Genomic DNA, 16,199 nt, shown 5'->3' with positions numbered 1-16,199 from the left:
TGTAAATAAGTAATTTTTCTCCACTGAGGTGCGCTGATGAGGCGGCACTGATGGGCACTGGTAGGCTGCATTGATGGGCACTGATGAGGTGGCACTTATGGGCTCTGATAAGGAGGCACTGAAGGGCACTGATTAGGTGGCAATGATGAGGAGGCACTAATATGCTGCACTGATGGGAACTGATAAGTGGCACTAATAAGCACTGATAGACGGCACTGATAGGTGGCACTGATGAGCACTGATAGGCCACACTGATGGGCGCACTGGTGGGTGGCACTGATGGGTGGCACTGGTGTGTGGCCCTGATGGGCACTGATGGGCAACACTGATGAGCAGGCACTGACTGGTATCATTAATGGGCACTAATTGGGGTCAATGATGGGCACTAATTGGGGTCACTGATAGGCACTGATTGGGATCACTGATGGGCACTAATTGGTGTCACTGATGGGCACAGGGCTTTACTGTGATCAGGGCACTGATTATTTGTGACAGTTCTCTGAAAACTCTGACAGTGTGAGGCGAGGAGCACTGATAAATGGCACTTCCACATTTACATGTGACCTGCTGTGATTGGACACAGCGGATCACATGGGTAAAGAGCCAATGACAGGTCCTAGGAACACAGCGCTCGGGAGCGGCTGTTCTGGGGAGCCGTCATATAATGGCATTACAGAACGAGGGCCACACTGCTCTGCCATCATATAACGGTGGCTGGACGGGAAGTGGTTAAAGGAAGAAGTAGGAAAGTGGATAGAAATAAAAAAGAGGTGGTATATTAACGAGGGAGGTGTGATCCAGAGAATTAAATCACTTATACGGTGATGCAGTAAGGCAGTGCATGATGGGATATGATGTTTCTAGGATGATCACATGATGACACAGGAAATTATAGGTTCGGAAAGCATTTTTTAACATTTTGAACATTTTGAACATTTTGAGAGGTGCAGATACAAAGCTGTCATGGACTACGTAAATGAAAAATAAGTACATTAACATGGCTTGGGTAGAAAAAACATAAAGAAAAGTCTTCTATTTATTGTGAAAAGTGAAAACTAACATATTAAGAAATGCTAAGGGAAGTTAATTAAACAGTTAATAAAACTACATTTCAAACTACACATTTAGGGATGAAAAAAACTAATTAGGGTTAACTACACATTTTATTCAGTAATTTGTCCCTTTATAAAGGCACTAGGGTCATGTTTCTGGCAAAAAGCATTTTTACTTTGGCACTACAAACACAAACCTAAAAAGTTTAGATAATAACAATAACAAAAATAGTCAAAAATACTAAGGGAAGGGAATGAAGGAGTGGATAAAAATGAATTGGGGCTCACTAAGGGTTAAAAAGCTAAAATGTTGATGGAACCTTTTTATATACGAATAAGAGAATTGACAATAATAGAAAATTTAGCTTCACTGTCTTTACTATAGATATACTGTATTTAACTTTTGCCAAGCACACAACTTTTGCATGTAAAAACTTCATGAGGCTCCTGTATGCAAGGTGCTACAGAAGTAGCAATAAAATGTAAATGTATTCTTACTTTTCATTTTTAATGTATATGATTTGAACAAATCAATACAATTAACGGGCTAACACTTAAAATACATGGGAGTAAATGCAAATAATACATTGGTCACATGTCGGCTTCAGATAATACCATCTTGAGTGCCTGTTTAATTAAATCCTAAGAAGCTTTAGGGATGCATAGCACAGACACATCAAATGTATCCATCTGTATGGACAGTAAACAACAAACAGTTGTCTACATGAATGTGCCTGAGAAAATAAAGCACAATTATACACATTTAAAGCATAATACATGTGTAAAAATACATATCTATAGGTTATTATAGAAAATGACAGGGGATGATTGAAGATTTAGGGTGAGTCACCTGATCTGGTTTGCTTGAGCAGCTCTGTCCTCCTAGAGACTCACCTTCAGCATTATTAAGAATACGCTTTGCTGATCACAGTGAGATTAATACACAGTTGACTCATTCTCATGATAACCGCCGAGCTCCCGGCTGGACTTATAAAGTAAATCAATATTTCTTATATTGTTACGCAGGGAAATTTCCTGATTTTTGACTACTGATTTTGCTTTAAAATTTCCACCATGAGTCTGAAAAAAGAGGATGTCTTGGCCTTTCTGGAAAATAATCCCAACTTCACAGAAAGATACTTTCAGAAGCAGTTAAAACCAGAGACGATAACGGTCGCCTTTGGCCGTAAAGACCTTGCTGTGGATTTTGCTACTTTTCGAGAACTTGTTCAGGTGGAAGAAAGCGAAATTCTCTTTGAACTTGTTAAGGATATGCAAGAAAGTATAAACATGGAGAAGGTTGTTTTCAAGACCCTAAGGAGAATCAGCACTCTAATTCATGCAGACCGCTGTAGTCTTTTTATGTACAGGCAAAGGAATGGAACCCCAGAGTTAGCTACCCGACTTTTCAATGTCAACGAGGATAGTAAACTGGAGGACTGTCTTGTACCACCTGATAGTGAGATTGTGTTTCCTTTGGATATTGGAGTTGTAGGACATGTTGCACATACAAAGAAGACCATTAACATTAAGGATGTGTCTGAGGTATGTCCTTTTCTAGTCTGTTCAAAGACAGTAGCTGTTTTTGTATATATGCACACCCACACACACAGATGTGATATTGCACTGCTGTATTTGGACATTTAACCTTCTTCTGAACATTTAATAAACTCAGTTAACCCACATACAAACCTTTAATTGTTTTCTAAATTTCAAGGAGAAAGGGTCATAAGACAGTAGATATTCAGTTGCACTTTGGCTGTTACATATAGGCTGTAGACTTAATTCACTAAAGTATGTATTATTTGCCATGCTGATCATTATTTTCATCTTTCATTGGTCAAAATATCTTATTGAATTGAGCCTTATGTTTTCTATAGAAAGAGATGCCACAGGACTGGCCTACTTTGACAGTAGTCAATTAATAGGTATGGAAACGGAGCAGGAATAGAATTCAAGAACAAATGCCATGACTTTGCTGTATACACATTAGGCAAAGAAAATTAAAAGACCATTAGGTACTTACACAAAATAATGTAGGATGTACATGTAAGTCAAAACAGGCTTAATGTTTAACAGGGTGTGTTATCCAGAACAACCATTCAGCCTTCTTTTTCATGAATACAAAGCGAATTGAGAAAAAGTAGTTGATGGCTAGAGGCAATATGGAAAGTTCAGTACAATATTTTAACAAATGAGGCCATGTATTAGCTTGTTAAGGATATGAATACAAATTGGAAAAACATAGTGAAAAGCTACTTGATTAGCAAAGACTGGACAATATACTTTTCATGCAGCACCTACAAAGACTTACACTTGCGGATTGTCAGTATACTTCCCATTGTGCCATAGGGACTAGATAATACTGGACAATAGGTGTTGGACAATACACTTTCTAATACAGGGTTCTTCAAACTATGGTCCTCCAGTTGTTCAGGAACTACAATTCCCATCATGCCTAGTCATGTCTGTGAATGTCAGAGTTTTACAATGCCTCATGGGATGTGTAGTTCCACAACAGCTGGAGGGCCGTAGTTTGAGGATCCCTGTTCTAATAGAACAACAGTAGTTGGGGTGTGTATTTTACAATGTACCAAGTCGACTAAGAACTGTGCTATACAGTTTTTAAGCAATTCCCAATAATGATATTTCATTTGATGAACATGCAATATTATGCACAAAGGGTCTGGAGAAGCCATGGAGAATGTAATGCTGCCTGTAACATTGTTCAGCATGACTGGTTTGGTGGTGGGTCAGTGATGGTCTGGGGAAACATATCCATTGAGGAACGCACAGACCTCTACAGGCTAGACAATGGCACTCTGACTGCCATTAGGTATTGGGATGAAATCTTTGGACTCATTGTCAGACCCATTCGCTGGTGCAGTGGGTCCTGGGTTCCTCCTGATGCACACCAATGCCCGGCCTCATGTGGCGAGAGTATGCAGCCAGTTGCTGTAGATTGAAGGAATTGATACCCGTGAATGGTCCCCATGCTCGTCTTACCTAAATCCAATAGAACACCTCTGGAATGCCACCAGGTTGCACCTCAGTCTGTTCAGGAGCTCAGTGATGCCCTGGTCCAGATCTTGGAGGAAATACTCCAGGACACCATCTATCATCTAAAAAGGAGCATGCCCCAACATTATCAGGAATGCATACAAGCACGTGGGGGCCAAACAAACTATTGAGTTCCATTTTGAGTAGCTGCAATGCAATTTAAGCAAAATGGACTTGCCAGCTGCATCATTTTTTCACTTTGATTTCCGGAGTGTCTTTGAATTCAGGCCTTTGTAGGTTGATAATTTTCATTTCCATCAAACGATGTTGCATCCTTTTGTTCCTAACACATTACCTAGTCCATAACAGTATAGATATCCAGCATGATATTTTTCCCTATTGAGATCGGGTGTGTTTTCAAAGTGTTCCTTTAATTTTCTGAGTATATGTTGCATGTGTATCCAACATATTTCAGGAGTTAGAAGTTAATCCCTTTATCAGGGCTTGTGGTATAATGACAAATTGAAGAATGGACTCATTACATTATCTCCCTGAATCCATTTATCCTACCCATCGGTATATGAGAAGTCCTAATGAAAGGGACACATTCTGACCCTTGAAATGTTTTACATGCTATTTTTTTTTTAAAGTGTAATTTCACTCTCTCAGTTAACATTTACTCTTTTTAATCCTTATGCCGCTAGTGTTCTGGCCTATTTATAGAGAGGCAACTCCTATCCTCATATTGATTAGTGGTTCCAAATTAGTAATAACTACTGCAGTAGAGAAAAGACACAAAAAGATACACTCCACATCTTTCCAAAATAACTGTTCTGTTTTATTTGACGCAATTGAAGGCTTTTATACACATGATTACATAAGTATCACATTATTATTACAATTGTACTTTTATGGTAACAAGGGGTATAACATAGGCAGGCTCATTCTAATCAGGACTTGAAAAAATGCACACATGTAATGAAAACATTATTAGTGCCGTGTGCACAATGAGTGCAGTGTGCAATACATAAAAAATGTAATACAATAATATACAGGATGTACACATTGCCTTTACAATCTCCTCTCTTTTGATCAATATTTTCATCACTGCTATTACCTTTAACCTGGAACCTCCACACGCTTAGGTGGAGATAATCCCGGCCAAAGAGGCAAACTCCATTGTGGAGAATAATAGCTGAGAGCAGCTTTTTCATTACAAAATTACTTTTTATTGTTAAAAAAAGATTGATCAAAAAAAATATTTACAGAGTAATTGGCTGTACACTTCTGTGGCCAGAATAGCCTTCTAACTTGTGAACATGCTGACTTATTAGCATAGGTAAACACAGACAATTCTACATAAAATGGAAGACATATGAAAGAGAATATGACTTCAACATGACTGAACTACTTTTCAAATTACATTAAATATATATATTTATATTCCTTACAATTAAATCCTTTGATAAAGATAGGACCCTGAACTGTGATTCCAAGAGGAAAACAAATGAAACACAGAGATCCTTTCATTTAGTCATTTTTGTAGTGTCTGGTGTGGATCCAGGTGACTTTTCCTTCAAGTTTTGTAAACGTAACATAAAATAGACACTGTATTGTCTCCACACATTTTCTTATATATAAATGTCTCTTAACAATCCACAAGTCACTTGGCTTTAGTTTGTGAGAACCTTACAAACTTTTAGGATCTGGAATTGGGGAGAAACCACATAAATTAGTTTGTCAAAATCTTAAAAGATCAGCAACATTCTCTGTGAGATCTGAGTGGAGGTCTTCAGCTGCTGAGACGAACTATATGCAAGTGAGCAACACAATCCCTAACCAAATCTCATAGGGAGAGAGTCCAATATCCCCTTACGGGCTTAATAAAAAAATATATGATGACATTCAGGCAAAAGTTTTCTAGTTTCTTACTCTACTTTTACCACTACATTGTAGATGGTAAGAGGTGTAAAATGAAACTTCAAAACTTTTTGTAAGGATTCTTCCATAAAAATAGTTCCTCTATTACCCTCTCTATCTTCTGGGACTCTGTACTTACAAAGTACTTATGATAACACCTTTTACTGTGGCCTTTGCAATAGCATTTACCACTGACCAAACTTCTGGCTATCCAGAAAGCATGTCCATACAGATAAAATGCATACTTGTAAGATCCTGACTTAGGCATCTTGATATAACTTTTTGAAATCTCTGGAAGGGATGTTTAGCTTTTGGTAACACCTTTGGTAACAAGAAACGGTCATTATAAAAACAACTGTGGTGAACCCTGGCACTATCCCACGCTCATTTACTAAGTTAGCCATAAGTACCTTTGACTTATGACACGGTCCATGTGTCAAGCTGGAGGGAAAAGAGTGGCTGGCAGACATAAAAGATCACCTTTTTCCAAAGTCTTGTTTCATTGTTTCATAAGAAGTTGCCACCTGTGGACCACTTGTTCTTTTCGTTCTGGGGTCCTTAAAGTTCAAATATTATTCCCAGCTCTACTGGGCCAGAACTAGGGTGGAATCTGTGAATTGCACAGACCCAGTAAGTGTCCGGAGCTGTAATGCAGCATCCTTAGTCGCCTGGTTTACTTCTATGTGTGAGTTTGAATGTTATTATGGCTACCTCAGCAGGAAGCTGGAAGGCTAAAGACAGCCAGCCAATCAGTTAACTTAGCATGTTTAAATTGGTTTACCAGCTGAAGTAAAAACACACTCCTGGCCCTTCAAATGGAACCAAATCTCTCTAAATTTCTACTATCTATATAAATGTACTGTATACCCTTTTGATAGCTCACAGGTATTGCTAAAGCATGGAGCTCTGCTTCTTGAGCTTGGGAAGAAGGATCCAATGACTGAATACAGAGCGTCCTTCTGGGTTATAATTGCATACTCACTATGAGTATTGCCATCCTTGGTATAAATCTGGGATCCAATCTACAAAAAAATCCAATATCTGGGTCTTCAGGGAGTGTGTCCTTCACTGGCCTCACAGCAGCGGATTCCTATCTCATTAGTTTAAAACATGTAGTTTTTCTTTGTCTCCAGCCTCCTCCAATACAGGCAAAAAGGTGGCTGGGTTCAATGTACGCACTTTTCTTTGTTAAATTTGTACATAAACAACAATACAAATTCATATTTTGTAAACCTTTCATTAAACAAATATTTCATTTGGCTGTTTGCAATATTTTCTGCAGAAAATGTGGGACCATAAAAAATTAAATAATTGATAAAAACAATGTATGTAACTTTGTCCAGTAGCACCCTGCTACTACTACTTTGATTTAGCCGGGTGAACCCTTCATTATTGGGTCCAGCTTGCATGAGATATATTACAATGGCTTGTTTTTTCTAACATGCTGTTTGTGTAAAAACTCCAGTGTCATGTTTCAAAAATAAAACCTTTTCCTGGCATTATAATAATTAGGGTTGAGCGAACACGGAATGTATTGTTCGCGATCATACCGGACTTTTTACTGTATATTCGGGATAGAGTCTGTTGTACGGTAATTTTATTTCATGTTTTGGCGCGGTTTTAATGGCGCGGTTTCAACAGCTGCAGGGCAGCGAATCAACAAGCCTTTAACTAGTGTGTCCTTAGAAGCCATCACAGCCATGCCTACTAATGGCATGGCTGTGATTGGACAGTGCAGCATGTGACCCAGCCTCTATATAAGCTGGAGTCACGTAGCGCCGCACGTCACTCTGTTCTAACTACTGTAGGGAGAGGTTCCTGATGCTGCTGAGGGAGAGATAGGAGATTATTGTAGGGGCAGGCTGGAGATTGCTTTCAGGGAACGAATAGGAAGAATCTTCTTTAATCAGACAGCAATCTACATCGATTTTATTGTGTGGGGGTGCAGTGCAAAATCTTTTTGCCCTGACCTGAGCCCAGTGAGGAGGAGGGAGAAAAAAAAAACTTGTATCAGTCTGTTAGGTGGGCGGCGTGCGGCGTGTAATGGGATATTTTAAAACAGCGCTAACAGACGCTGATAAATATCAAGTGCACTAAAAATGTAAACTATATAATATAGTAATGATGATATTAGTAAAGTGCATCAGTGATAAAAATATATAGTCATAAAATCACATAGATAATTTAAAGTGCAGAGAAATGTACCATATGATTATTTAAAGTGCTAAAATGTATTCCTTCATATTTTACAGTGACATACAGTGTTTAGACACTGCTGTTCTAATCTGCTATTCAAAAATCAACGATTTAAGGGGAAAAAAATAATTTTTCAGGTTTTCATTCAAATGTTTTTTTTTTTTACTCAATAGCGGAATTGAACAACAACAGTATCCAACCTGTTAGGCATGCGGCGTGTAGCTATTCAATAAACACCCATTTAGGGAAAAAAAAAATTGCGGCCTAGTCTGCATATTTTACTGTGAGATACACCCGTTGGATACTGTTGTTCTATTCCGCTTTTCAATAAAAACCCATTTAGGGGAAAGAAAGATATTAAATTGCGGCCTAGTCTGTATCTGTACGTGTGAGATACACCCTTTGGATACTGTTGTTCTATTCTGCTATTCAATAAACACCCATTTAGGGGAAAGAAAGATATTAAATTGCGGCCTAGTCTGTATCTGCACTTGTGAGATACACCCTTTGGATGCTGTTGTTCTATTCTGCTATTCAATAAACACCCATGTAGGGGAAAGAAAGATATTAAATTGCGGCCTAGTCTGTATCTGTATGTGTGAGATACACCCTTTGGATACTGTTGTTCTGTTTTGCTATTCAATAAACAAACACCCATTTAGGGGAAGAAAGATATTAAATTGCGGCCTAGTCTGTATCTGTACGTGTGAGATACACCCTTTTAGATACTGTTGTTCTATTCTGCTATTCAATAAACACCCATTTAGCGGAAAATTAATACTTTTGCAGCATTTGCTGATTATGTTACTGTGAGATACACCCTTTAAATTTGTTTGGCGCATCTCCTTCCACCAGGATTGCAGGGTGCTTCAGTTTGACTCCTGTTGCTAACTCCTCCTACTCCGCTTCCTCAACCTCATCCACTACCGCCTCAGTGATCATTTCCCAGGCTTTCAGGGCAGTCATTCACAAGTGGCTCAGAGGGTGGGTTCCTGCACCCACAAACGCCAGGTACACAATTGTCCAGCAAGGGCACAGTTCTGGAGGATGACGAGGTGGAGGATGAGGAGGAGGAACCATGTTCACAGCAGGGTGGCACCCAGATAACTGATAACAACAGATACTACACTTGATCTTAGCCAAAAGGTCGAGAAGCGATGCTGGTGGCATTCCCACCTGACAGCGGGGGCACAGTGGAAGCACAAGGCGAAGGCAGAGGAGGAGGAGGTCCCCAACGCAGCCAGGGCACCGCCAGCACCTCAGAAGGCAGGGTTAGCATGTATGAAATGTGGAAAAGCTTTGTCGGCATGCCCCAACAACCAAGACCACCAGCTGTTTTTTTTTTTTTTTAAGCCCGTGGTGTGTGAACACACTCAGACTATCACCCGGTGGGTGCATAAAAAAGTGCACACCAAAAAAGTGAAACACAAAAAATGCACAGGGTGTACACATGGTCCCTGACCCTGATCACCCGGGGCGCAAGGCTCCTGACAGGGACTGGGGTACTTACACTGGCTAACCTGGCCGAAACCAGGCAGCCCCGTTCTTTAGGAGGTCTGCTGAAACAGACCACCCCAAGTACTATGTGGGGCCCTCCCGAAGAGAGACCCCATGAGAGAGGGCGAACCAAGCCATATCCACTCCCTCCCAAGACATTCAGGGACAGGCCCAAGGACCTACATCCTACTAATCACGCTGTGCAAAATAAAATGTACCGCCACAATAAAAAACACAAAACGTGAGACACACAACACATAGAAGTGGGCAAAGGGATAGTGAAGAAGAAGTGCAAGGTTAGTGTCACGTTGCAATACTATGGCAGGCCCTTCGGCCAGGAGTAAAACAATTCCTCTGATCCTGACTCCTGACCAAAAGGCTCGGCCCTAGAGGCAGGTGTGAAAAACATGTGTAGGAAGTGCAGTGTCCATGGTGCCATACTCATAGTGTTGCCATCCACCGTGAATTATGGCACCCCTGGACTGCCACTGCAGGGGCACATACACCACAGGCTTTTCAGAATCCCGGTCCCTACCAGAAGGCCTCAGAACTTAGACAGCTTTGGGAGAGCCCGGCCCACAACCAGGGACACATACCTTTTCCAAGGCCAAGACTCAACCCAGAAGGGGGAAAAAAGACCCCCCGCCGCCATCACCGTTCCTTACCATATACCATATACAGTTCCTTACCATTCCTTACGTACTATACACGTAATGAATTACGGGTCTGCCCCCTTCAACTTCTGGGTCTCCAAATTGGGCACATGGCCTGAGCTTGCCCTTTACGCCTTGGAAGTGCTGGCCTGCCCTGCAGCCAGTGTATTACCTGAACGTGTATTTAGCATGGCTGGGGGCGTTATCACAGACAAGCGCAGCCGCCTGTCCAGAGCCAATGTGGACAAGCTCACGTTCATTAAAATGAACCAGGCATGGATCCCACAGGACTTGTCCATACCTTGTGCAGAATAGACATGTATTCCGGCCTTACCCAGCCATTGTTGTATTTTTGATCTTTCTCACTCTTTTGATGTTTACCCTAATTTAAAAAGAAATTTAAAATTAAAAACAAAAACCAGTGTTGGTTACCTCGTCCTCCTCTACTGCCGCTTCCACCTACACCGCCACATCCACCGCCACCTCAACCTCCTACTCCATATGGGCCTCGTCCTCCTAGATCAAGATGATTATTTTTTATTTTTATGTTTTTTATGTTATTTTAAGTTATTTCCCTATCCACATTTGTTTGCAGAGCACTTGCCATGCTCTTAAGAAGATTTTGCTGCCATTTGCAGCCCTCTAGCCCTTTCCATGTTTTTTTTAAAACCATTTTAGTGCTCAAAAGTTCGGGTCACCATTGACTTCAACGGGGTTCGGCATCGGGGTAAAGTTCGGGTCACGAACCCGGACTTTTTTTTCAAGTTCGGCTGAACCCGCCGAACCCGGAAATCCAGGTGTTCGCTCAACTCTGATTATAATTTCTCATTGCTTGTGCTGTTGTTAGTTTTAGCAAGATAACACAAGTTCTTAGTTTCCATCTAACAATATAATATATTTCATAATAAATTATAACAATACTGTGCGGTAATGCAGCAGCTTACCACTAGGGATGATCGAACTTTTCAAAAGTTTGGTTCGGCCAGAACATCCGAACTTCCCGAAAGTTCGGCCCGGATTTCAGAACCCCATTGAAATCAATGGGACCCGAACTTCGGTAATCAAAAAACACAATTTTAGATTGTTGCATTATCTTTCTGTATTTTGAAATTCCTCAATAAAATTTTATTAAAAAAAAAAAAAAAAAAAAAAAACACCATTTTGAAGCCCTAAAACCCAAAAAATGCCCCTAAAAAGTGCCTAGGGTTCTGGGTCATACCCCAGGGACTATTAATCACACAAAAAAGTTCTTAAAAAGTGTCATTTTTGATAGAGAGCCAATTATTGAAAAAATTAAAAAAAAAATAATAAAAAAAAATTTCTTTGGATTTAGTATCTGGGGGGTCTAAAAAGTGTATCTGTGAAGTTTCAGCTCTGTAGCATGTCCAGAACCAGAAAAAAAGATACTTTTTCAGTAGAGCAGGGATGGTGGTACCCTCCTTTTACACCTATATGATCTTTTTTTTCTGGTTCTGGACATGCTACAGAGCTGAAACTTCACAGGTACACCTTTTAGACCCCCCAGACACAAAATCAGGTGTACCTGTGAAGTTTCAGCTCTGTAGCATGTCCAGAACCAGAAAAAAAAAGATTGTTTGTATTTTGTCACTTATAGAACAGGTTAGTGGCTTCTCTCTTTTCACACATTGCCGGTTTAGTAGCAAGCATTTTTTTGGGCATTTTTTGGGTTCTTTGGAGGCAGGAAAAACATCTGAACTTGTGTATAGTGGTATATATACCACTATACACAAGTTCAGATGTTTTGCCTGACCGCGAAATTGTCCATTAAAATCACGCAGTGCCGAATCGCAAAATAGGCCCTGGTCTTTGAGCAGCCAAATCCTCCGGGACTTAAGTGGTTAAGAAAAATCTCTCATCTTTCTGTGCATAAGTGTTCTTTAATACAGAAAGGAAGGTGTCCTTATTCACAGATGTTTGCAGGAGTTTTAAACACAGGGAAAAAGGATGAAACACCTCACCCAGATTCCAAATTTAAGGTTTTATTCCTTAAAGCAGAACTATACTGTATCTGAGCACCATAAACCAAAAGAGCTATTTAATTTATTTTAAATATTCAAAGCAGACTCACCAATCCATCCATGTCTCTATGCTTTATTTTGCCGAGAAATCACTCCCCTAGCATTTCTGGCCGTAGAAATCTTGAGTAAGGGCAGATGATTCATGTAGCAATTACTTTCTAGAATCCATCTACTCTTAGCTTAGACATGCAGGCAGGAGGGTGTGCTTAGCTGAGAAAACCTCTCCTCCCCTCCTAATGCATGTGTTGTGTAAGAATGGGAAAAATGTAAGCGATTTTAGAGAGATAATTGTGTATGTGTGTAAATGCTGGAACTCTTAGTTCTACAACTTGTGTGTGTCATGTTACCTCTGTGCAGACGTGATCCTCTCCCTTGCTCCCCCCCCCTCCCTTTTCTCTTTCTCATGAAAGGAATGTACTAGAATGAGACATTAGTGATATCTGGCAAGGTCACCCATGATATGACTACACGTATACCATAACATTATGTGCAGGGTTAATTATTCTAATGATAAACAATGTGATCACACTTATTTTGAATCTGTTCCCAAACAGAATGGTAAAATGAGGGCTAAGAGTCAGTTCACACTATGGCGACACGACTTCGGGGCGACCTAATGAAGTCGCCGTGCACCGTGACTTCGGCGCGGCTTGCACCGACTTCACTTAATGGAAGTCAATGCAAGTCGCTTCGACTTCGCCCAAAAGTAGTGCAGGAACCTTTTTCTAAGTCTAATTGCCAAATTTAGGCCAATTTGTTTTCTGCTACATATTTTTGGTAAAAAAAAATTGCAATAAGCGTATTTTGATTGGTTTGCGCAAAGTTATTGCGTTTACTAACTAAGGGAAAGATTTATGTCATTTTTATTTTTTTTTTTAACTAGTAATGGCGGCGATCTGCGATTTTTTTTGCGGGACTGCGACATTGCGGCAGACAGATCGGACCCTTGACACTTTTGGGGGTACCAGTGACATTACTACAGTAATCAGTGCTATACATATGCACTGTTACTGTAAAAATGACACTGGCAGGGAAGGGGTTAACTTTATTGGTGATCAGTGGGTTAAATGTATCCCTAGGGTCGTGATTCTAACTGTGGGGGGGCATGGCTTGTGATGTAACCACCGAGACATACGATCCTACATAGCAGGATTGTATAGTCTCTGCAGTTACATCAGGGAGAATGACAGACGGCTGTGTTTACATCAGCCGTCTGCCTTTCTCCCTCTCCAGCGTGAGATCGCGAGTGGCCGGCGGACATTGGAGCCGCCGGTCACTCGCGCGGGGATGTCAGGGAACGAGCTGGGGCGGGAGCGCACCTCCGGCGGCGCGTGCTTGCCCCCTAGAGGCTCGTGGGTGAGTGACGTACCCCTACGTCACTTTGCCCAGGAGGGGCTGACCGCCGCAGTATATAGTTGGCAAGGGGTTAAGCATCCCATTTATATTTCTGGGGTGACATGGGTTGGCCAAAGTGGAGATGTGTACTTGTTCATTTTATGATAGACACATCAGACATTAGTGTGCTGTTTTGCAAACTATGGTTATGATAATGTGTTCCATGATGGGGATACAGTACACTAAGGCCTTTTCACAAGGTTCTAGATCCAGCACTGTTGTTAACATCCTAGCCTTGACTTTAGGAAGTTCCAAAACCAGATGCTCTCCAAGAAGGAGGGCAAACCAAGTGAGTAATACGGATGATACACTACATTAGCAAAAGTATTGGGACTCCTGCATTTACACGTACATGAACTTTAATGGCACCCCAGTCTTAGTCCGTAGGGTTCAAAATTAATTTGGCCCACCATTTGCAGCTATAACAGCTTCAACTCTTCTCCACAAGATTTAGGAGTGTGTCAATGAGAATGTTTGACCATTCTTCCGGAAGTGCATTTGTGAGGTCAGGCACTGATGTTGGACAAGAAGGCCTGGCTCGCAGTCTCCACTCTAATTCATCCCAAAGGTGTTCTATCGGGTTGAGGTCAGGACTTTGTGTAGGCCAGTAAAGTTCCTCCACCCCAAGATCGCTTATCTACAGTATGTCTTTTTGGACCTTGCTTTGTTGCACGGGTCCAAATCATTTGGTGGAGGGAGAATATGGCATGGGGTTGTTTTTCAGGAGTTGGGCTTGGCCCTTAGTTCCAGTGAAGGGAACTCTGAAGGCGTAAGCATACCAAGACATTTTGGACAATTTCATGCTGCCAACTGTGGGAACAGTTTGCACAGAGCCATGACTTAAACCCAATAGAACACCTTTGGGATAAATTAGAGCAGAGACTGTGATCCAGGCCTTCTCGTCCACATCAGTATCTGACCTTAGCGGCAGCGGGAGGTCACGTGAGCGCCCAGTGGCACAAGTATTTTGTGCAATCATTTTAAACAAACACACACATTGCACATTATATTATTATGTAACTGAGTGGATTACAGGATTTCTCACTAGTAATGTTACAGACTGCCAAGCTGACAGGCAGGGAGGGAGGGGAAGAGGGGGAGGGAGGGGAAGAGGGGGAGAGAGGAGGGCAGTGGGCTGACAGATGCACATAACCTGACCACGGTAATCATGAATCAGCAGCCAGGATTACCATGGTCAACACAGACAGGGGAAGAGAGGAACTAGCAGGATCAACCAGTTTTTTTTAGAACATAGAGGCGGACAAATGACACAGCACAAGCACTATGCTATGCTGACCATATTATCCTTCCCCTCTGGGGTATAACTCCAATGGCTGGCAACTTTGCTCCTGTTCTAGGGACACTTGTTTCAGTGTGCAGTAATCTTCATGCAGGTGGTCCTCAAAGAATTAAAAAAATAAATAGTAGAGGGTAGCAATTCACTATATTTATTATTTACAATAAATGGATTGTTGCTTAGGTGGATAGTGACCTCTAGGCTTTGGTTTGGGGGAGAACCAATTAAAAATCTTTGGTGCCTTCGAAGGTAGCGCTACATAGTTGTAGTTAGATAACCTAAATTTTGGTAGCTTGGCAGACAGTGGCTTGATCCAAATGACAATTTGCAGATCGTAGAAAGTTTTAGTCCAAAGATCATAACAGAAGACCATCAGATAGTTCAAAAAAATCATAGAGTGTCTAGCTTCAACAGAATACAGTACATGTGGTGAATGGAGGCTAAAGCATGAAGAAGAAGGGTGAGACTAACTACATAGAGCATCCCCTAGCTACAGACTGAGGTAGAAACAAAATTATTAAAGGATTTATTATAAAATAATTAATTATTATGAAATAGACAATGTATGTGTAATATGATATTTACCTTTTAAATGTGTAAAACCAATTTATTTATTTTACGGATTGTCAAAATGTCTTGGCACAGGACACCGTCTACAGCAGATTTGCAGATGAGCTTACAGAGTACAAAACAAAAAATATACTGGCTACACCAATTATGAATGGCAAAGATGTTGTAGCTGTTATTATGGCAGTCAACAAAACCGATGGACTTTTCTTTACGAAATATGACGAAAATGTAAGTATTAAAGTTTATACTGAAAATTGTTGCATCTTTTATGTGAAATTAAGTTACATTGCATGTTTTTTTCTACACAACAGTTAGGTCACCCATGCGTTCTCTCAACCAAATGACTGTGATTCAAATATGCCAAAATTACTCTCTTGAGTCCCATGTGCTGTTTTAAAACAGCACCAGGAATCAGCAGCTCCTGCTTTTCCCAGCAGGGGTTCAATGACAACCAGCATCCAGCACTAATCCCAACAGCTGAAATGATTATATTTTGTGCTTCCGATGCTTCTACAGATCACATTGCATTTACACCTGGAAAGTAGCGATGTCAGATGTGATGTCACTGCACTTCCAGCCA

General features: G+C 40.9%; 1 protein-coding gene across 1 annotated transcript in view; it reads left to right on the top strand.

The window, feature by feature from the left end:
* Window positions 1-2,126: 2,126 nt before the first annotated feature.
* The window catches only part of LOC309568894 (rod cGMP-specific 3',5'-cyclic phosphodiesterase subunit beta-like), a gene marked incomplete at its 5' end in the record, with an annotated part of 100,398 nt that continues 86,325 nt past the window's right edge, over window positions 2,127-16,199 (top strand). Inside the window, 2 exons of the mRNA XM_082274673.1 lie at window positions 2,127-2,597; window positions 15,695-15,847. Of these exons, the coding sequence (XP_082130799.1) occupies window positions 2,127-2,597; window positions 15,695-15,847 (624 nt within the window). The remainder of the gene's footprint in view (window positions 2,598-15,694; window positions 15,848-16,199) is intronic.

The sequence above is a fragment of the Pelophylax lessonae genome (genome assembly GCF_965119305.1).
Source record: "Pelophylax lessonae genome assembly, chromosome: 1".
NCBI classification, from domain to species: Eukaryota; Metazoa; Chordata; class Amphibia; order Anura; family Ranidae; genus Pelophylax; species Pelophylax lessonae.
The sequence above is the reverse complement of the archived record's forward strand: the minus strand, read 5'-3'. Positions and strand labels throughout refer to the sequence as shown.